General features: G+C 38.5%; 1 protein-coding gene across 1 annotated transcript in view; it reads left to right on the forward strand.

Moving 5' to 3' along the window:
• nrip2 (nuclear receptor interacting protein 2) overlaps window positions 1–22,619 on the forward strand; it is a 38,199-nt gene that overhangs the window by 11,183 nt on the left and 4,397 nt on the right. Inside the window, exons 2-4 of the mRNA XM_042510974.1 lie at window positions 10,640–10,954; window positions 16,172–16,254; window positions 17,748–17,854. Of these exons, the coding sequence (XP_042366908.1) occupies window positions 10,640–10,954; window positions 16,172–16,254; window positions 17,748–17,854 (505 nt within the window). The remainder of the gene's footprint in view (window positions 1–10,639; window positions 10,955–16,171; window positions 16,255–17,747; window positions 17,855–22,619) is intronic.

Consider the following 22,619-nt stretch of genomic DNA (forward strand, 5'->3'; position numbering starts at 1 on the left):
ATATATTATATATATATATATAGATATATATATATATATTTATATGTTTGTTACAGAACAAAGAAAAAAAAGTACTATTTTTTTGGAATTCTTTTCTTTTCTTGTTTGTTTTATTTATTTACTTATTTTTTTCTTTTTTTTTTTCAGGTGATTTTCTTGTAATTTGTTTTGTATTTTTCGCAAATTTTCTGGTCATTTTTTGTTAAGTTGCTTGTCGCCCTCCCATGTTTTTGAAAGAAAGAAACAAAAAAATATATATATATCAATCCAACTTGCTCTGGTTTTAAAGGGTTAATATGCAGTTAAAATGACATTTTTAGCTTTTAAAAAAAATCTAAATCTACAAATTGTTTGTTGATCTATTCCTATCCCCCATATTTTTGAAAGAAATCAAACCAATTAGTTTATGGTTTAAAGAACCAGAACAAGAAAACTGATGTTGATCCTGGTTTTAAAGGGTTAACATTTAGACATATTTGCTATCAGTGGTTCCTGCTTGCACTGTAACCATGGATACATAGAAAACATCACTGGATTACTTTAATACTGAAGAAAACTTTTAAAATGCTACGATTTTATGGCAAGTTTTGATCTACGTTTTCTGATCTCTAAGCTGATTTATGGACGTTTACTTGCAACGGAAATTGGAAATAATGATATCCTCAGAAGGTGTTAGTCACACTGAACCTACAAATTTGTGTGAAGTGCCTGTGCGTTCAGACTTTGCTGAAATATGAGGTAAATTACAGCAATCATGAACTAAGTATGTTAATTGCCTTCATTTTACATCATTTTTTTCCTACATGCAGTATCATTTCTTCTCGTCTCCACCTTTAACTCTCCCCCCTCACAGTTCAAAAACCTCTGCACTAGATCACAAAGCAGACAAAGATCAGTGCGCCCTGGAAGGTGTTAGATTGCCAATTTCACCCCTGAACCGCGGCACATGCTGCCCACTAGCAGCTCAGTGTTGCTATCATGATTTGCTCTCGAGCTGACCTCGGAGCAATCAGGGCTCTGCAAAAAAAAAAAAAGAAAAAACAGACGCCAAGCATTGAAATGAAATTACACTGTGTTCATTGTGTCTATCAGATTCAATCTTTGCTTCCCTGCAGTCTCATGAGAGCACAGAGGAGGAAAAATTAAACTCTCCCTCCTTCTTCTTCTCCAAACTGTTAGAGCTTGACATTTTTCCCTCCTTCTCATCCCTCGCCTGTTGAATAAAAACACTGTGGTATGCCACCAGACTCGATAAGCGGTTACCAGCAGATGCATATAAAGCTTCATCTGTCACTGTTTGCATGACATTTTAACAAGCTGTTTTTTTCTCATTTGCAAAAGAGGATAATTAATGTGATTGCCGTTAATAAATGTGTGATTTAGCCTGTGAGTGTGCAGGTGGGAAAGAGGTCACCTGATATGCAGAATGCTGTTCACAGAGAGAGAGGACAGAGGAAGAGGACGATATCGAGTACATAACAATAAAATATTCAGAGGGGTCTGAAGTGGAGCTCCTGATTGAATATGATTAGTTCGGATGTCAAAGAGTTGAACGTGAAGAGGCTGCTGCAGAGAGGAGAAGATTACTTTTAGGAGTGGATTACTTTTAGGTTAGTCTCAGGATTTGTTTAGGGAATTGTGCTTTTAAAGGAAGGTGGAAATACTGTCTTTATTTCTGCTGAGAGGATGGAAGAAGAGATGAGAAAATGATGAAGGGAGGGGAAGTGGGAAGAGAGGTGAGGAAGTAAAGTGTGAAAAAGCAAAGGAATAAAAGAGGAGAGTAGAAAAGGAAAAAACTGTTGAAAGAAAGAAATGTTGAAAGAAAAGAAATCAGGGTGAGAGGAGAGAAAATGTGAAATAATGAAAAAAACAAGGCAGAGAGAAGAGAAAATGAAAAGTAATGAGAGAAAAGGAAGATAGATAAGAAATTAGGAAAGGAAGGGAAACAGAAACTACAGGGTAATGGGAGAGGAGAGATTTAGGAGAGAGAAAACAATACGTGAAAAGAGGGGAGATGGTGGAGAGAGATGAGAGAAGAGACTGAGGGGAGAAAATATGTAACAATGAGAGATATAGGAGAGAGAGGAGGGATGCAAAAAGGATGGGAGATTTTAATGGGAGAGAGAGGAGAGATGTAAAGAGGACAGGAGAGAGGAGAACAGATGTAGAAAGGGGAGAGGAGAGATGTAAAGAGGCACAATGTAGGAGAGAGAGGAGAGAAAAGACATGTAAAAAGGAGAGATGTAAAAAGGACAGGAGAGAGAAGAGAGGATGTGGAGAGAGGCAAAATGTAGGAGAGAGAGGAGGAATGCACAAGTTTGGCAGATGTTAAGGGGAGAGAGAGAGGAAAGAGGAGATGTAAAGAGGCTAAATGTAGGAGAGAGGAGAGAAAAGACATGTAAACAGGAGAGAGATGTAAAGAAAAGGAGAGCTGTAAAGAGGGGATATGTAGAGGAGAGGAGATGTAAAGAGGACAGGAGAGAGGAGAGAAGATGTGGAAAGAGAGGCAAAATGTAGGAGAGAGAGGAGGAATGTAAAAGTTTGGCAGATGTTTGGGGAGCGAGAGGAGAGAAGAGATGTAAAGAAGCAAGACAAGAGTTGTGGAAAGTCGAGAAAGAAGAGAAACATAAATAGGCAAAATGTAGGAGAGAAAGAAGAGGAAAGAAGACAGATGAGCAGAGATGTAAGGAGGAGGAGAGACCTCGTCGTTGCATGTTTGAGTGCTCGGCCACAGCTGGAGCTCGGAGAGGAACGAATGGGCTAAATGGACACGGGTGGTGATTACGAACTGGAAATGTTTTGCAGCTTTCACGGGAAGAAAGTGGGCTGACAGAGAGAAGCCACGATTAGCAAGAAATCTACCGCAGAAACATGTTTATCTTTTACAGCATGTGATGTTTTCAAAGCGTATCAGTGCTCTTTGACACGACGGGCTGCCAAAAATGACACCTTGACGTACTGTAGGTGTTGGATTGAGCTGCAGATCCACTGACGGAAGTCTGAGACACCTCGGAGATGTCCAGGCATGAGATGACATGATTACAGTGAGCCATGCTAAGGTTATATCGCCTCGGCCTCTTGGAGCTCGATGCCTTTTTTTATTTTTCCATATTTCGCCGTCTCCTTGCTGCTTGCCAGCCCATGAAATTGTCCTTCATTCACATTCTGGTCATGAATACTTGAACAGCCGAAACTAGCATTGCTATGTGCATGTTAATCAGAGCAGGGCATCAAACAATGACCAGAAATGTGGAAAAGACAAACAGGAAATAGAATCCTTTCTATCGCTATTTTATCTGCATCTTAACGTGGGTCAGAGCCAGACAATCACAGCAGCTGGATTGAGTTTCCTCGCAGACAAAAGAAGCTCTGCATTTGTAATAGATCATTGTCTTTGCACGATGTTATCATCAACAAAGTGTCATCTAAAAACAAATCACACGTCCAGGCTTACTTACAGAGCCCTCAAGCATATCTTAGATCAGACACATCGCTATCGAGCTCTAACAAATGAGGCTTCTCCCACATGATGGCCCCTAATATCAGCACATCTGATGGAGGTCAAACGCCCGGAGAGAGCCCTCCATTCTGTGGGAAAATCGTTGCCATCACTAACAAAAACAGTAGCATCGACAGCGTTCAAAGGGTCGTTTTCTGCGAGTGGAACGTTTTGAAGTGAACCAATTTCTGTGAAAGCGAAGCAAGTACAGGCCAGTTGATTGCATTTTGGAAAGAAGAGAGAGAAATTCAAGCCTGTTTGACAGAGCAATGCAGGTAGGCAGATGGGATGTCGTTTGTGAGATTGGCACTCAAGCAAAGACACTTAAACTGTGACGTTATGGCTCCACAGATGCCAGTGTTGGCTGGTGAGGCAGTAATTCAACCAGCTGTTGACTTTAGTGATCTCTTGAATGAAAAACAGTTAAAAATGTCCTTTTCAAACCCTCCAGGATAGCTCTAAAACTCAATAAGAATTTCCTCTGTTGCCTGAGTTGCATATTGAGATTATTGCCAGCGTGCTAAAGGCCAACATAAATCACGCTGTAATGCTGAATATTTTAAAGTCATCAGTTACAGCAGAGCAGTTGTTGGCAATGAAAATCTTGCTCTGAGGCTCCTTGTCAGTATTTTTTAAACAAAATGTATGAAAGAAAAACAAGCAAGTAAAAATGAGAATCCAAGACCAAATAAAAACTAGTTCACAAGTTGCACAAGCATATGAATGAATATACGCTTTAAATCATGAAATACAACAGTGTGGTAGACTGGAGTACCGTTGTAATAAAATGACTAAACTGTAATATAAACAAGACATAGTAAATAGTTGTTAACTGCTGCGTGTGCTGTTAAAAACAGGAAGTGGAAATAGTATGAAAGGTAAAATTTGAAAGCACTCATGATGTTTTACGACAGAATGTAAATTATTACACTGACTGGCCCAACCTGGTCTCACAGAAATTCGTTAAATTACTATGACGCATCGCCTGTAATTCATTAAAATTGCATGCTGGCACAACAGAAACAATGCCAAGGAAAGTCAATTAGGATCCTTTGTTGTGGTAAACACACAAATTCACACAGTGGGTAATGTTACAAATCCATAGGTCGTTTTAAGAGCGATAAAGTCCATGTATGAAGGAGTTTAGAGAGGATGGTTCAAACAAACACAGGATTTTCACCCAGAAAACAGTTGTTCTTATCCTTTGTGAAACTAAAAGTCAATGTTTTTTTTAAGTTACTGTCCTTAGGTTCTTAACGTAGTCACTTTACGACATGCATATGTACTGTATGTACTTATTTTACCTGAAAATACACTCGTTTTCAAAACCTAACCAGGAAGTTTTGGTGACTAAACTCAACTGTGCCGTCTCCATAATTTTAACACAACATGCACCATCGCCACAAGATGTGTTTTTCAGTGGGTGTGAAAATTTTGTGTATTTTGCAAGATTACATTTTAATGGTTGCCCATTTAAAAAATGTTTTACGGTGCACGTTGTAACTCACCTGGTAGAGTCCCCCATGTTCAAAAGGCTGAATCCTCACCGCAGCGGCGGTTCGATTCTGTCCCGATGCCCTTTGTGGCTCCTCTTTCTTTCTCTCTCCTCCCTTTCCTGTCCATCTTTAACTGTCCTATCAAATAAAGGCGAGAAAGAAAAAAACATCTTTAAATTCCTTTTTCCTTCCTGAAGAAAATGACCTAAAAATGAGTAAGAAAAAAAAGAGAACAACAAGGAATCGGCCTGAAAAAGTGTTTAGAAAATTATAATAATATTAAATATTTACACAAATGCTAATTTAATTGAGCTTTACATACATAGTACATAAATATACATAGTTTATCTGCAGTTTTTATAATTTATTTAGAGTAATAGAGAATAATAGATTGCTCCTGACTGTTTTACCCCCTTAATTTAAACCATGACAGAGACGGGTTTACTTCTTTCAAGAGCATAAGTGGCATCATTTTTAATTTAAAATAAGTTCTTATTTGTACACTGTCGTATTTACAAGGTGGCAGCTTGAATCACTCTGCTCTCTTAGTCGTGACAGAGATTATCCTGATTATCCTGTGAAAACATGATTTAGGTGTTTTAGAAGAAGATTACTTCATAAGAGGGGTCAAAGACTAAAACCAGCCTCTCCTCCACCTCCTAACAACTTCCCGTCTATTCTGATTTATTCCAAACTGAAGCTCATACAGATGTTTTGTCGCTTCACTGGATCGTATTATTAGGCAAAAGACTCTGATGTAACAAAACCAAAGGTTGTTTAACCTGCACGGAACAGCAGATACCCGTCTGGCCTTTTTAGCTTTAATTTAATGCGAGATATATTCTCAATATTAGTTATAGTTTAATTCCTTAATAAACTGCTCAATAGGATGACCCTAAATTCTGAAGCATTTCCTTTGGTGCACGTTTAGAGCAAAAGATTATTTTGATGATATATTCTGCAGTCTTTATGTTTTGCAGCTTTGTACTTCAACTGCTCAACTACAAAATCCCTCAGGATAAATACATTTCCATCTTTATCTTTTGTTCCTTCAGCTGGACTTGCCTTAAAGATTCTGGAGGTTTCAGTGTTTAAAAAAAACAAAAGAAAACCTTGAAAGGAAAAGAAAAGGCTTTGTGTTTTATTCATGCTGTGACTCTGCTGGTGCTGGGTGACCTGCTCTTTTCAGAGAGTGCTGTCTGAAAGTCCGACCCAGACGCTGCACTGGCGAACAACAGAAATGTGATTATAGAGGAACAGGCAGCTTAAATATAATTTATGTTTTTTATGATCCAGAAAGAAAGAACAGCCAGTCACCGGCCACATGTTGTTTTTTTGAACTGAGGAAATATGTCATTAATCAACAACAACACACCGGTATAAAATACATACAGAAAACTTGTAACATACACAGTTTGTACTCATAAGCAGATTATGAGACAAAAAACCATTCGCACAGATATGTAAAGAGCCTACAACTCTCCTACAGAGGAGCAAGACACTGAATTTGCCGTGTTTTTAAATCTACTAATTTCTGGCAATATGTAGGACACTTTTGACAAGTTACTCATTGCCGGTTCTCACATACTTTTGCACGAAACTGAAGTAATTGTATGTATTTTTTGGGTTGTGTATGTTGATTTTAACTTGCTTTTGTCTCCTTGTAGTTGTTTTATTTGTCTTAGTGGTTGTTTTGCTTGTTTAATTTTCTGTATTAGTATTTTTGTATTGTATTTTCTGCAAAATCAGTTTAATTAAGGAAAAACAAAAAAAAACAAAGGAAATGGCCTGGGGGGAAAAAGTGCTTAAAAATTATGATAATTCTGTAACATAAGTTAAAATATGTAATTATGATCATAATGAATATAGGTTTAGGGCATTTTTTCTTAGGTTCCCAAAGATATATATATATACATATATCTTTAAATCTACTAACTTATTGCAATATGTGGAACACTTCTTAACAAGTTGCTCATTTTCTTTTCCCCCATGTTTTTGGGAGAAATTGCCCCAATTTGCTCAGGGTTCAAAGGTTTAAATATTTGTGAAAGGAGTCTCAAGGCAACACAAGAAAAGTGATGTCATTCAAAGGGTTAAAGGGGAACTGGACAAGACCTAAATGCACTTTAGACCATATAGATTGTTTAAATAGACAGACTCCAGGTGAGACCTGAAAAGTGTCCACAGTACCAGAAGTCCCTTAATGTCTGCTGACAGTAATGACCTGAAAGTGTCCATTGAATTTGCTTTCATGTCATGATAATGTGACCTTCATTTCAGGTAGTTTGGAAAGCTTTTTTCTCTTTGAAGATAAAGTTAGCTATTTAAATCTCAGTGTGTGTCATTTTGTGCTTTTGCTGGGTATGCTGGTGGTGGTGGGGGGGTGGGGGGGTTTGGGCAGGACGAGGATCTGAAATGCCACGTCCAATTCTACGCTGGTTAAAATCTGTACCCCACCTCAGCATCCACAGTGGTCACAGTGGTCTCTGCTTTCTGCAGCGTGATTGCTTTTGGCTTAAGAATTAGTTTCTGTGTGACTCATCCGCACAGGATTTTTGGTGACAAGCAGACCTAATGCTGAAACCACGGGCAAGAGCTATACATAACCCAGCGTCTCTCGACAACAAGCTCAACAGAGGACAGTCTCACACACCAACAAATGTGATCTGTGTGTGTGGCTCTCAAGGCTTTGTGTAATATTTAACCCTTTGGCACGTTTTACATGCTTTTCATTCTTCATTTTTTGATAATTTTGGCTGTGTTCATGCAAATGACTTGCATTTCGGCAAGATTTTGTATATCTGTTTACTCGTGAAATTTACAGCTCAGCTCCTACATTAAGTCTAAAATACACAGCGTAAACAAAATTGGTACATTCATGCTGTTAAGAGCAGAAAATGCGCCACTGAAACCCATTCAAACAACATTTTTAAAGCCATCAAAGCGTAAAAATATACACTGTATTGTTTTTGGGTATTATTCTGGGCTTTTTTTTCTTTCTTGATTTTGAAAAGGGCATTTTGTGCACAGAGCGAGTGTGTGTAATATTAAAGCGGGCCCTAAGGGTTAAATATCTACCTGTTAGGCTCAAAGATTTATTTATGTACATCCATTTAATGTATGGTCCTACAGAATTTCAGTGTATATTGGGAAGAATTGAGCTGGGCGTTGCATGCTGTCATCTAAAGTGTTCAAGTGTGCATGGAGGTTTCCACGTCTGAAAGCTGTATTAATCTCAGTGTGAGTGCTCCAATTTGAATAATAGGGACTGTAAATCAGCAGTCTGCAGAGCATACATATGCAGTACCTGGGCATTAAAATCACGTGCAAGACTCATGAATACAAGGGTACAAATCAGTACTAATAAAATCTATTACTATTAATTCATGCACACAAATCTTCCCAGCTGAATCAATAATAATGGCAGTGCGACTTTGGAAATAAAAGCAGAAATCTTAAGCTACGGCACATATTGCACCTCACGCAGCAGCTGAACATTTTCACTTCTTCTCATTACTTTCTGAGAGTGAAACAAGTCTATTTTGTCTGCGACGCCGAAATTACTAACTTCATTAAATGCACCTGCATTCATTAGAAACTGGCAGTGCTGAGAAATAACTAAAGATACTTAGAAATCCTACATGCTGTCTAATGGATACTGGTGATTAATGGTCCAATTAATAACAGACAGAAAGGGGACCTATTTTGCTTTCCCTTATTTTCTATCAAATATGTTACAATGTCAGACGTTCACATTAAATGTGACCAAAGTTTCAAATAATGGGCAAACGTATGTGAAACATATAATCTTCGTTGCTGATGTTGTCAATTTCTCCATGATTTCGGATCATATTCCTGCTGGAACATTTCTGGTTGTATTTAGAGGCTTTTATTAGGGATTTTTAATGTTAGAAAATGCTGCCAATCTCTGTTAACCTTAATTTTATTCATGCTACATGTAGATTCATGCTAATGTCAGGGAAACCTGTAATTTTGGTTGCCCATGTTTTTACCTTCTCCAAGATTTTGGATTGTTTTGCAACCCTAACATGTGGCGCTGGTAGCTTCTTTTGGTAATTTTTCCATGAAAAGAGGGTCACTTCTCTCAGATACTGTAACATTTATTTCCCTGGCTGCCAGTGCACTGCTACATGTAGCTATATGCTAACACCAGGGAAATTTAATGTTGTTAATTTCTCAACAATTCTGGATCTATATATATATATAGATCCTATATAGCCTACAAGTATATTTAATTGCTGATTTTGTCCAATATTTCCCTAAAGAGATCAACAATAGTCAGTTCGTGAAGTAAACCTTGTAAAGTACGTGAAGCAGATTAATTCATTATCTATCTTAATGGGAATGATCTTAATTCATCATTTTCTCCCTGAATGTTCATAAATAAGCTTTATCATTACTGCTGTGGGAGCAAAATATAATGGTCTCTGAATGAGTTATGTTGACGTGTTCCTTGAACACAGTGACCTACATATCTTGTTTTATATACAGATTAAATGTGTCTTGAGTCACAGGCTATCTGTGACGTACTCTGTTGAGATAATAATGCTGGAAGTATTTATCTTTTCACCATACAAACAGATGCTGTCTGTCCTTTGACATGCTCTGAATTTACTCAGCAGCCAGCTCACAATGTTCAGCTCGACATATTTGGCCTAACTAGAACTGAAGATTTGTGTAGTTAAGCATATGTGTAGAGCTGCAAATATTGATTGTTCGCATTATCAGTCAATCTGCTGATTATTTTCTTGATGAGTGGGTTACTGTTTGTTTAAAAAATATGTAAAAAAAAAACCCCAATCCATTAATAAAAGATATTCAATGTACTATAACACAAGGTCAATAAAATCAGTTAACCACCTGCAACCATTAATTTTCTTGATTTTTGTTTATAAAATGACCAAAACAATTGCACAAGTTCCATAAACATCAGTATCAGCCTTCATTTAACCCTTTTTTGGACAGATCCTATTTCAGCAATATAGTGGTTGATGTGTGGTTAAGTTTAGGTTAAAAAAAAAACAACAAACCCATATGTGGTTATGGTTAAGAAAAGATAATATTTTAGCTTAAAACAGACGTTTTTGGGTGGCACAATCCCTTATATGAAACACAGCAAGGTGTCAGTAAAAAACAAGTCGTTTTTGTGGCACTATCCAACTGGTAATACAATGAGAGGTAGCTAAAAACACACTTTTGGTGGGTAAAAAGTTGATGGAAGCAATAACTCACTAAAACAACTTTTCTTGTTTGTTGATCTCCAGTTTTGGTGCCACTTTTTGAGGCGCTATTTTGTTGGTCAATGCAGCAGTTTCAGTGAAAAAACAACAGTGTTGAAAAGCTACAAAAAACTAAGACTAAAAAACAAAACAGTGGTCTGAATCCTCCATCCCCTCACCTCCTAATGACCAAGTCAGCTCACGTTCATGTTCTCAGAACTATCTCACTGTAGAAACATTATGATACATACAAAACACATTTTTTTGTGTACAAAAATGCACAATGCCAACGTTGTCTTCTGGTGACTGGGCTATTATGGAGTAAAATTGGACTCTTCTGTCTCTACTTGTTGCTTTGAAAACCTCCCATCTGACATCTATTCTTCTTGTGTCTCCTCTTTTAGCAACCTCACAGCATCGTCCAGCGCCGCCTGCTGGAAGGAAACATTACGCGGCTGCGAGGGGAGGCCCGGGACCCCAACGCCAGGGTTCGCTCCCCGCTGGCCGACACCAAGGACGGACCCGCTGACGCAGAGGAGAGGAGCGAGAGCACCGCGGACGACTCCACGGAGGAGAGGGAGTCTCTGGAGGAGAGCGAGAGGAGCCTAAGGTCGGACGAAGAGGACGACAGCAGCGAAGCCGGAGCCAGAAACTCAGCTGAGAAGAGCGAGGGCACGCAGAGCTCGACCCTCCTCACAGCTCTGGTTGTTAAATGCAAGGTACTGCACTCTGCCTACTCCTCACTCACATTCAACGCTTTGACACTTTTACTACTGCATACAAACCGAAAACAAGAGAATACACAAAGACAGCTCCATTCTGCTCCGATGACTCATCTCTTTAGGCCCACTCTTCATTTATTCTCCTTTACAACACATTAAAAGCTTGGCAGGACCCAGCGGCAGTCTGGTCGGAGCAGAATAACAGATAACTGAGTCACTGCGACTGAAAGTCCAACCTGGTTAACACGTCCACACTAGTCCCAATGGATTAAATGCGGGTCAGAGGGGTACCATCTGCACAAGGGCTCGAAAAGCACAAACTGTGTGGGCTGCAAGGAGGAACACAATAAGAATAAATGAGCATGAAATTTTGTGCAGCAGCTTGTTGAAACCCACGCAGAAACCAACAGGTAACCGTCTCACTTGTTATTGTGAATAACCCTTTACTCCAGTACTGGCTATCTTCTTAATTTATGGACACGAATCTCTACTATCTCAGCAGAAAATACAGCAATGTCTCAGCATAAAAAACCACCTTGCTTTGTGTCACTACGGCGGCAGGAAACGTGATGTCTTGGTGAAAAACAGTCACTTTTTGTGGCACTACTCTGGCAGGAAACAGTGACAGTCTTAGTGAAAGGGAAAAAAGACACTTTCTCTGGCACTATCACGGCAGGAAACACAGGGATGTCTCGCTAAAAACAACCGCTTTTTGTGGCTTTTTTTGTTTCTTATCTGACAGGACACGCAGTTACATCTTGGTAAAAAAAAAAAAAAAACAACCCAAAAAAATGTTTTTGTGGCAATATCCCGGCAGGAAATGCAACAATGTCATGGTAAAATAACCACTTTTTGTGCCACTATTAGAGCAGGAAACACAATGAAATCTCAATAAAAAACGACCACTTTTTGCGGCACTATCCTGGCAAGAAACTCAGCATTGTCACGATAAAAAAATTAGTAAATTTAGTGGCACTTATTAGGCAGGACATGTAGCAACGTCACAATAAAAACAAATTCTGGCAGGAAATACAGCAACATCTCGGTAAAAAACAACCGCTTTCTTAGGTGGATAGTGCCGCAGCACCCCAAACTTAATGCTCACTGAGAAACACAAAATGTTCAAACCACCAATTTGGTAATATCTGCTATCCTCTGATCTGTTATCTTCTGGAAACACACTGATGGTAGTCTTTTTATTGTAGTATTTTTATTCTTTCGCCAGTAAACTAGTCTAAACTAATCTGAAGATTCGGCAGAAAACCTCTGAGGAATATCAGGGCTTCAAAAGGTCTTTGTGTGGCACTTCAATCAATGACAAAGAACCAACCATTTTCTGTGTAAAATGATGAATGCATATAAAAATAAATCAAATTCTCAACTAAATCTAATAAAGGACAAAGACAGCAGGTAAAAAGGTGCCAGTGTTAAAAGCATTTAACCTTTCCAAGGGCTAAAGAGCTCATATGATGGCAATCACTGATTAGAGAGAAACGCAGTCATGTATGACACCAAGGACGGAGCCATTTTTTATCCTTGAAAGAAATCAATACACTGATCAAACTGCTGCTATTCCCCACGGTGCTGAAAGTATGTAGCACAGCATCTGAGGGTGCGAGCGTATTTCAAATTAGTCGTCCACTTCAGACACCTCTGGTAGATTCAGCGTTTTCCCTATTACTCATTATTCTCTGCTGGGTTTTATCATCAACTTATTAAATGCAAAGTGTTCCTCTGTTACTCATTCGGCAGCTATTTTTAAACTTCAGGATTTACTGCACGGCCAGGACTGAGACAAAGGAGCAGGTTTATGGGGCTGCTGATAAGCCAGTGTGCCTGTGAGGACAAAGGAGGCTCAGCTCGGTCTGTGCAGAGTGAGGGATCAAAACAAGGCTCATGGAAACTCAACGTGTTGATTTCCAAGGGGGGAAAATATCCCCGGGTCAAACGGATAAGGTATTGATTTATGACGGAGCTGATGGGGAGAGAAAGATACACAGTCGTGTTCTCAGGAACCAGGATGGGAGCTGGACAGTTAAAAGGACAGTGGACATTATAAATCTGTTCACATCAGGCCACTGTCTTAAACTAAGAGGGGCGTCATCAGAACATTTTTAATTAAATCTAATTTGTTGAATGATTACCACCTGCATACTGACTCCAGACTATAAAAGTATATTAACTGACATTGTTTTAATCCAGTTTGGTCTTTTTCAGGTTAAACCGTAAAAAAAAGGTCACCACATTCATAGATTTATACTAATAGTCTGATAGGCTCGATGAAAACAGGTTATCCTAACTGTGATAAATATCTAAAAATAAAATAATAGTAATTTAAGAAGAATACAACAAAAACTCAATTTAAAGTACATGAATTCCCAAGACTGACAATACAGAGATTTTTTTTCAATACGTAAATGAACACAGTTCATTCAGTTTAACAGAAAAAAATTAAATAATAAACTAAAGATTATCTTGCATGCACTCGCTTTAGCAGTTTACAAAAATGTGGACCAGGGGCGTAAAGTGGGGAGGTATGCAAAAAATAAAGTATATATTTTTTTTATATCTCTCCACAAATTATTTTAACAGATACTGTGCATTTGCTTTCAACTGAAGAAAAATAAAAAATATAATGTTTTTGTTGGGGTCTCTATCAGATAAGCATGTTCCCTTATACCTTAAATATCATTTATAGGCTGCAGTGTGGCACCACAGTGCTGTTTTTATAATGTTGCTACACATTTTTACCAAAATCAATTAAAATTGCAGCTCTGTGTTAGAATTTAACCAGTGTTGCAGCTTATAATCACCAAATTTAAAGATGTATGCATTTCAATGAACACGAAGAGTATGAAAAATTCTAATGTGAAAGGAACCATCAGACAAATGTAGTGAAGAAAAACATGCAATATTTACCTCTGAGATAAAGAAGAGTAAAAGTGTGAAGTTGCATTAAATGGAAATACTCAACTATAGGGCAAGTACTTCAAATTTGTACTTAAGCACAGTACTTGAGCAAATGCACTTAGTTACATTTCACCTCTTTAACTGTATTTCAGGCAGGCGTTCCTCTGATCATTAATACTGATTTGCATGATCTTTGCACCTGCATGTGGTGTGAATATACATTAAATCTGCTCCCTCTAAAGTAACACTGACTCCATTTGAGTGTTTAAATGATTGCATTTTCAAAAAATCCACTCTGTCTGCATGAGCTTGCTTATAATATTAGTATTCATAGCTCGTCAAGGTCTGCCTGCGAGGACTTAAACCCCAGTGTCATAAATATATAACAACTCCCCTAAAACACCAGGAACACCACTGTTTCTCTGACTGCAGTTTCTCTGAAAGCAAAATCATGAAGACAGCATTAAAAGACGGTAGAATAATGTTTCTGAGATGGATTTGCTTTTGATAGTGGGAAAATATCTAATTTATACATGGTGAGTTCTCTGTGCGGGGGTGGTCCCAGAACACTGCTTATCTTACATGCATGCAGAGCTGCCATATGTTTTGAATACGTTCTCCATTATTTTACCCAGAAACACGTCTTTACTTGTGTACAGTTTGCATTCATCAAGTGAGAGTATGCTGAATAGAAAAAGGCCATTAGCAGTTTCCATAAAACATTTCAATCTGCTGCACTGTGGAGTTTTTCTGTGCCTCCGTGAAACACGTCTTTGTGACATGAAGCGCCTGCAGGCAACAGAGCGACTGAGAGGTGCAGAATAAGAGAAATGTCAGCAGAGATTAGGACGAGCTGCGTGTTCGCATTTCTAGCTACTGTAAAACTCAGGCTTGAATGATGGGAAAAATCTGAATAAAGGAACGTACATTTTGGAAATACATTATGTACTTTTTTTTAATGCAGTGAGTTAGATAAGATGAAATAACTCTCATATCTGTCTTTTAGAAATGGAGCTACAGCCAGGAGATGGTTAACTTAGCTTAGCATAAAGACTCAAAACAAGGAGAAAGTTTGCAGGTTTTACACTAAGATTTAATAAACTATGTATAACATGCTGATTATAGAGCTTGGCGCACTTCCTGGGGCTTGAGTCAGAGGTGCAGAAATGCTAACTAACTTTCGGGTTTTAGGACTGATTCCTGGGCACTCTCCTGCACTGAAACAGTCTACATGCTCAGTAAAGACCGAACTTTCCTGACAGCCCATTTGTTGTCTTTTCTTTTTCTATTTATTTCCTAAAATGAGCTGGTCTTTTGTGTTTTCTTTACACAACTAATGTTTTTTTTTTACAATAGTGATGACTGGTTGTGTTTGACCAATCAGAGTATACGTATGTCACTTATGGTTGTGCTGAAAGAATACCTATTCTATAAAAGGAGCTACAAACGTCCCTCAAAACGGTGTTTTAGGAAGTACGACTGCTCTTCATTCTTACGTCCACAACAACAACAACAACAAAAAAAAAAACGATTCTTAGATCGATGAAAAAGTTCCATATAACCATTAACTCTACAATGCATTGGCTTGTGAGTGTGTAAAATGAATCATGTGGCGCACCATAGATCTCTTCACTCATCAGTGTGGAGTTGTCTGGTTGACTAATGAGTTAAATGCACAAATGACTCACTTGGTTAATAATTTATTCTGTGATGTTGCTTTTGAGATCATGAAGTGTGAAAAATCAAAGTGCACTCAACAAACTGAAGAATCAGCTTCTTGATGGGACGCAGCATCAGCACCGTGAACCCAGCGGGTCAGCTAATGATCAAACTCGTGATCTATAATGGGAAACAGAATGTAGCTTACTTCTTGGTTTATTTTTTAACTTGATTATTAGGCTGTTGAGCCAAACGCCTGCAGCATTTAACGGACAAGCTGTGTTTTAAGACTCCAACAAAGGATCAATACAGATCAAGTTACAAACACTAAATAACATTTGACTCAAGCAGAGCCTCTAAAAACACGGGCTGGCTTGGAAAACTCCACAAATGGGAGATTTGTTTTGTTTGTGCAAAGTTGATTAACAGTCGACTTTTCTGTTTGGCAGATTCAGAAACGTGTGGGAGCCGAATGGATTTGGATTTGTTCAAAAGAAAAAAAAAGAAATCAATGGTTCTGAAAGGCTCCCCACAGTTCTGTTAATGTGCTGTTGTGACTGGTTGTTTCCTCGTGTGCTGCGGTGCCAGACTGAAGTGGAAAAATCTCACTGTGACACAAAAATCCCCCCTCTGTCTTCCTCACAGTGCTGCGAGACTGAAGTCAAGGCATCCATCAACACCGGCAGCCAACACAACCACATCTCCAGCTCCTGCTGCCAGAGGCTGGGGTAAGAAACGCCCTGCGCTAAACTGCAAACACACTCACAACACATTTATCACCTGACATCTATGATATAGTTTACAAAGTGCTTTGACAATCAAATCCATCAAAGTCAAACACGTAACACAGTAAAAGTAAAATCAAGACGACTGTAGCCTACAGTTGTTTGCCTCTGCAAAGCTGTCACGGTGCCGTTACCGTTTACATCCATGTGTTTTCCAAACATGGATACTTCACACACATCCTCCCCAGCAGCACAGAAGATCTATACATCAGCACAGTCTCAAGGTGGACACCCAAGATTAGAGTCTAAAGTCTAGAGTCACTAACTCAGACGCTCTCCTTCGGTTCCTGAGATATTATGATGTTGAGTAATGGTCAGAAATGTGTTTTTGAAGAATATTATGATGTGACAATGACCTTGACCTTTAGCCTCCGACTACCAGATTCCAATCAGTTCATTCTTGAGTTCAAATGGACATTTGTGCCAAATTTGATGAAATTCCCCCACAGTGTTCATGAGATATTGTGTTAACAAGAATGACTTAAATGCAAGGTCACGGTGACCTGGAACCTTAACCACCAAATTCTTATTAGTTCATTCTTGACTCAAAGTGGATGTTTGTGCTAAATTTTAAAAAAAAATCACTCAAGGTGTTCATAAGATAACATGTTCAAAGGAATGAGACTGATGATGCAAGGTCACAGTGGCTTTTGATCTTTGAGCACCAAAATCAACTCTGTTTATTCTTTAGTCCAAGTAGACGTTTGTGCCAAATTTGAAGAAATTCCCTCAAGGCGTTCTTGAGATATCTTGCTCACGAGAATGCAACAGACCAGTTCACACTGACCGTGACTCTTCGGCACCAAATTCTAATCAGTTCATCCTTGACTCAAAGTGAATGTTTGTGCCAAATTTGATGGTTTGATGAATGAGATGGATGTACGAATGTAACGTATGGACAGACAACCTGAAAGCATAATGTCTCCGGTTACGGCGATTGCCGGCGCAAAGCTTGAAAAGATCTAAAGATAACAGGACAGGAATAGAAGCAACATCAAAAAATTGGCTTAAAAATAAGCTTTAGGGAAGTAGATTTCATAATAACAGCCTATAAGCTCTGCAGGCAGGCTATTTTCCCAGAACCTTAAAGACCAGATATCACCTTCATCTTTACAGAAAGATATTAAAATGCCAAATAAAGCTCAGCCTCTAGATCCAAGTGTGCACTGGTTCAGGAGGATGGGAAATTTTGTTCTCATCTTAATTTTAAATCAGCTTTAAAGAGGTAGCAGGTAAACGGTTAAAGTCTGCTCACTGTTTGTCTTAATAAAATCCCAGCTGCACAAACTTTTGATTGACATTTTATTAAAAAGCTCACAGAGTGACAGGTGATGAGAAAATCTATTTTGGGGAGACAGCTAGGCTATAAAATTAAATTAAAGGTTCCAAAAAGTATTTGGTTTGAACTGCTGAGGATATTGTTTTGTGTGTTATAGACTGGTACCCGCTCAGGACAGCTCACCGTGTGGAGGGAGCAGCTCAGTGACGGGTCTGCAGCTGCAGCTGGGCAGACAGACGGTCCAGTGTTCAGCCTATGTCAAAGGTAAGAATATCACATCATACTACAAGCGTGCGGATGGGTGACGACGGCCAGCTGTTGCGTCTCATGTCTAGGCCAAAAGGTTACACCGAACCAAAGCCAACCAGCTCGTAGCATCTCCACCTGTGTGAGAGGAAATAACTCTATAATAAATATACTCTGTACTATAGCAGCAGGTGGCAGTCGTCTATAATGTCATTAAAAAAGGGAAATGAGGATACTGACAGGACGGATTCAACACGGTAATAAGCCAGTTAGGACATTAACAACAAAACCTGATACTGAAAGAACAGATGACTTATAACGTACAAAAGTGTTTCTGCTCAAGCGCTCAATGGCTGAAAAAATAATCTTATCTAATATAAAAAGTTTGCTTTGATCTGGCGACTGAAGTCATTTGTTTGCTTTCCTCACTTCTGTTTCCTCTCCCTGCATCCTGAACTAAACTACCAATCAGACTCTATTTTTTCACCGATGGGCTCCTCCTGCATCACCGTCAATTCGACCTGCTAAATCGACCAAAAAGCCTCCGACAAAGACTGATTAATCGACCTTAGTGTAGCGTGCTAACATGCTAAATTTTGCGAATAGGCCTAGTACAACTGAACTGACGGGAATGTCGTTAGTTTTGCAGGTTATAAACAAAGTACTTGACAAATTAAACATGCTTTTAACAGAATAATAGCACTGAATAAGAAGTAGTCAGTATAAATTTAAATTTCATCTATAGTGGGACATAAATGTTTGCACCACATTTTCAGGTACCCAAAGGTAACCTGCAAAAAAGTTGTGCAACGGGTAAATTTACAGGCAGGGGTTAAAATCAACTAAATGTGGGTGGGCAGCATTTGATGACAATTTCAGCTGAGGTTATCAGAATCCCCATTAGCTAATGAGCATCAGCTACTCTTCCTGGGCTCAAATGTATATTTTCTGTATCATGCAGCACATGAAACACACTAAATATGCGGAGAACATCTAACAAAATCTAGAGAAAAAATCATTGATGTGGAGCTGAGGATATAACAGTTACTTTGGATATGTGGACAGATGATTGTTGCAAAATCGGTTATCTTTGTGTCACTTTGCATTCCATCATCAACAAATGGGAGCTGAGCGAGTGCTTTGCAGATCTGAAAGGGACAGGCAAAACGATGTTTTTAGGTCAGGTCCTGGGACTTTGGAATACTTTCAGGCAACAGGATGGATTCAATATGTAGCGCTGTGTGCATTGGCAGGAGCAGGTTTGCAAAACTGGACCCCTGGTGCAGGATTAGAATTTGAACAACGTGGTAGCACTACAACAAAAGTCAAGAAATCACCAGTTGGTCGGGTTTGTCGTCTGCAGACCATGAATATCTGTACCAAATTTCATGGCAATCCATCCAATGGTTGTTGAACTGTTGCTAAAGTGGCTAAAAAGACAATGTTTTTACCATCAGGGACATTTGAGTGGTCACAAATGGTGCTGGTGATTTTCCAGCTGTCACAACACACTGGCCCTCTGCATAAATGCAACTCCAGCAGAAAAACACAAGTTCACCTGCTGTGTCATTTCTGCAGAGATTTGAGTTGGATGTGTGCTCGTCTCTGTATTTAACATGCAGACGGCACATCCAACCTCGTCCTCTTAAAGCACCAGAGCAGAAATTACCATTAAATTAAAGGACTACCAGGTCGAGGAAGAATATGTTAAAAATGGTAATTAACAATATTTTCAGGTAAAATAATTGTCCGTCTTGCTTATCTTTCCCACTTTAGATTGCCAACACTGCACCATAATTTTGTTTGCACTCTTTGTGAAAGCTTTTACATCTGCTGCTCGAAGAGAGCCAAATCCCCCAGTGCAGAAAAAGAACAAGTGGGAAGATAATTATCATGAACAGCAACTGTCATTGTGGCTGAGCAGACAAATAAGGAGCACTGCCAACAAGAACTAAACTTCACCAACAGACAATCCAACTACTGAAGACATTTTACTGAGAAAGTTTGTTTGATTGGTCTTGTTTTTATAGATTCATATGACAGATTTCTGGAGATAAGCTGCAACTGATGCAGTGTGTCACAGTCTCTGCAGGCGACAAACAGCATCAACTGCAGATAATAAACAAAAGAAGGAAAGGGAAAAGTATATCTGCATCATCCGTGTCCTACTGCATCACAATAACTCTCTGGAAAGGTTTATTTTTGTTAACCATTTGAAACCTGAGCAAATTGGCTTGATTACATTCAAAAACATGAGGAGAAGGAACTTAACAATGACAAAGGATATGACACAAAACTTTTGTTACCTGGAAATTAATTAAAAAGAAAAAAAAACCCACTAAAAATAAAAAAAAATAAAAACACAGATATTACATAGAAAACCCTTTAAAACTTATGCAAATGATAGAATTGCCTTTTCCCTCATGTTTTTGAAAGAAATCAACCCAATCTCCTCAAATTTCACGCTCCAGGTGTCAAAGCGTTAAGGACAGTTTCTTGGATTTGAGGCTCATTATGTTTGGAAAATATCACTTTCTGTGCAGGTGAGGTTTACTTTCTGGAAAGTATAAAACCCTTTATGGATGTTTAGAATAATTCCTGTTCCCAAAATACCACCCTGGTAATGTAATATTGATGCCACAGGCAGCCTTCAGCATCTTTATGAGACGCAAAGGGCGGTCAGCGAACTCCAGTGTAAACCCATCGATAGCAACAGCTGGTATAAAGTGTGAACAACTGTGCGTAGGGTCGTTGGGAGGAAACCAAAAAGTCTGTCTTTAGGAAATGTATGTATGAAAACGTGATGTTTAAACTTATTTTAACCCAAAAGGCGGCACAGTGGTGCAGTGGTTAGCACTGTCCCCTCACTACATTAACCATGTGTTACAAGGCTTTACATGACGTTGAGTCATGTGACCGTAGTTTAGTTTGTTTATAGCCCAACGTTAACGTTTTATTTCTGGTGAGTACACATAGGTTTCAAAAAGATTATCGTAGATTATCTTAACAAAATATGTAAGTATCTTAAATGTTTGTTCGCCACTGAGCTTATTTTCTGAAATGATCTAAAATCGAATGGAAAAATCCCATATGCCTTTTGACGAGGGAACAAGGGCAAAGCTAACTTTCACATCAGTCTACAGAAAACCATCATCCCTGAGGCACTCTATTTTAGTTTCCGCTTCACACCTGTAAAGTTTCATGTTTGCATCGTGCACGGCTGTTATTGCTTTGACAAAACCTGACCACAGACAGACAGACAGACAGAGTCATATAAACACCGGGCAAAGCATTAAAAGCTGCTTCTTTGGTAGTTTGCGCCACAATAACGGTCTCCCGGATCACATTTTGCCATGAAGCCAAATGGAAACAGACTCGCAAAGTGGAAAAAAAATACCAGCCCTGCTGTTACGACTGGTAATTATGGAGAATATAAGCTTAGCAGAAGAACTGGCAGCAGGGTGAAACAAATGGAGACAAAATCAGCCTACCAGCTATTACCAAGCTTTCTAATTAACACATTATGTACAATTTCTACACTCTGGTTTTTACACAAATTAAACAAGATAAGATGTGTTAATAAGTCTCAGGTGCTGGGAGGTATATTTTGTTACCTTGAACAGAGCCAGACGAGCTGTTTCTAGCTACCTTAATATTTAGAGCATAAACATGAGAAGCATCAAACCTCTCGTCTAACTCTCAACAAGAAAATAAATAAATAAATTAAAAAGGCAAACTATTCCTTCAACGTCAAAACTGATTTCTGGAGCCCCAAAGCATTAAATTATTCTGTGATTAATTCTGACCTTCCTCTTTTGTAATCTCAGCTTCACAACAACAAAAAATCACAAACATAATTATTCATGTTGCTGCATGAGTGAATAACAAGTCTAATTTAACCCTGAATCACACGCCTGACTAAACGATCACTCAATTTGAAGCTTCAAAACTCACATTTACGTATGTTTATCAGCACGTATTAACCTTTTGAAACCTGGATGGACATCTGTTGGGGGTTTTTTTTTGTTGCATTTAAACGCAGAGCAAAAAAGGTTTGATTCTCTTCAAAAACATGGAAGAAGGCAATAAGCAAATTATAAAAAGTCGGAAAAAGGTATCAGGGAAATATCCTGAAAATTAAATAAACTCAGAAAAGAAAAAGTTGCACAATACTTATTTGAAATATTGAGTTTAGCCACTAGAAAAGCAATTACAAAGAAATGGCTTCAGCCAGATGCTCCATTCACAGAGAACTGATATGATATTATTTATGATATCATTGTAATGGAAAGGATTACCTTTTCAATGAGGCTGCAGGAGACTAAATTAAAAGGAAATATGGAAGAGTGTTTCCCTGAAACGCCCTTCCTTTGTTTAAACTTGTTAATTCAACTCTTTATTTTTACTTGTTTATCTTAAATGGAAAACGGTTTGTTTGTTTTTTATTTCTGTTATAAAAAAAAATCGATCAAAACACTTAACTAACGATTATCTGTGACCAAAATGAAGAAAAATGTTTTTTAAAAAAAAGTTACACAATATACAATATTTCAAAATTTTTAGCACTTTTGAAAGGTCATTTCCTTGATTTTTTTAAAATTAATTTATACATTTTCAACTTTGCTAATTTTCCTGTGCTTTCCTTGTAACTTCTTACTGATTTATGGGGTCATTTGCTCAGGTTTCAAAGGGTTAACTCAAGAATGAATCATTTGGTTGTGTTGACGACTTATCCTGGATTCGGGGTAACGTATGCACGTTTAGACGACGAACCAGAATAATA

The sequence above is a fragment of the Plectropomus leopardus genome, chromosome 22 (assembly GCF_008729295.1).
Source record: "Plectropomus leopardus isolate mb chromosome 22, YSFRI_Pleo_2.0, whole genome shotgun sequence".
Taxonomy (NCBI): domain Eukaryota; kingdom Metazoa; phylum Chordata; class Actinopteri; order Perciformes; family Serranidae; genus Plectropomus; species Plectropomus leopardus.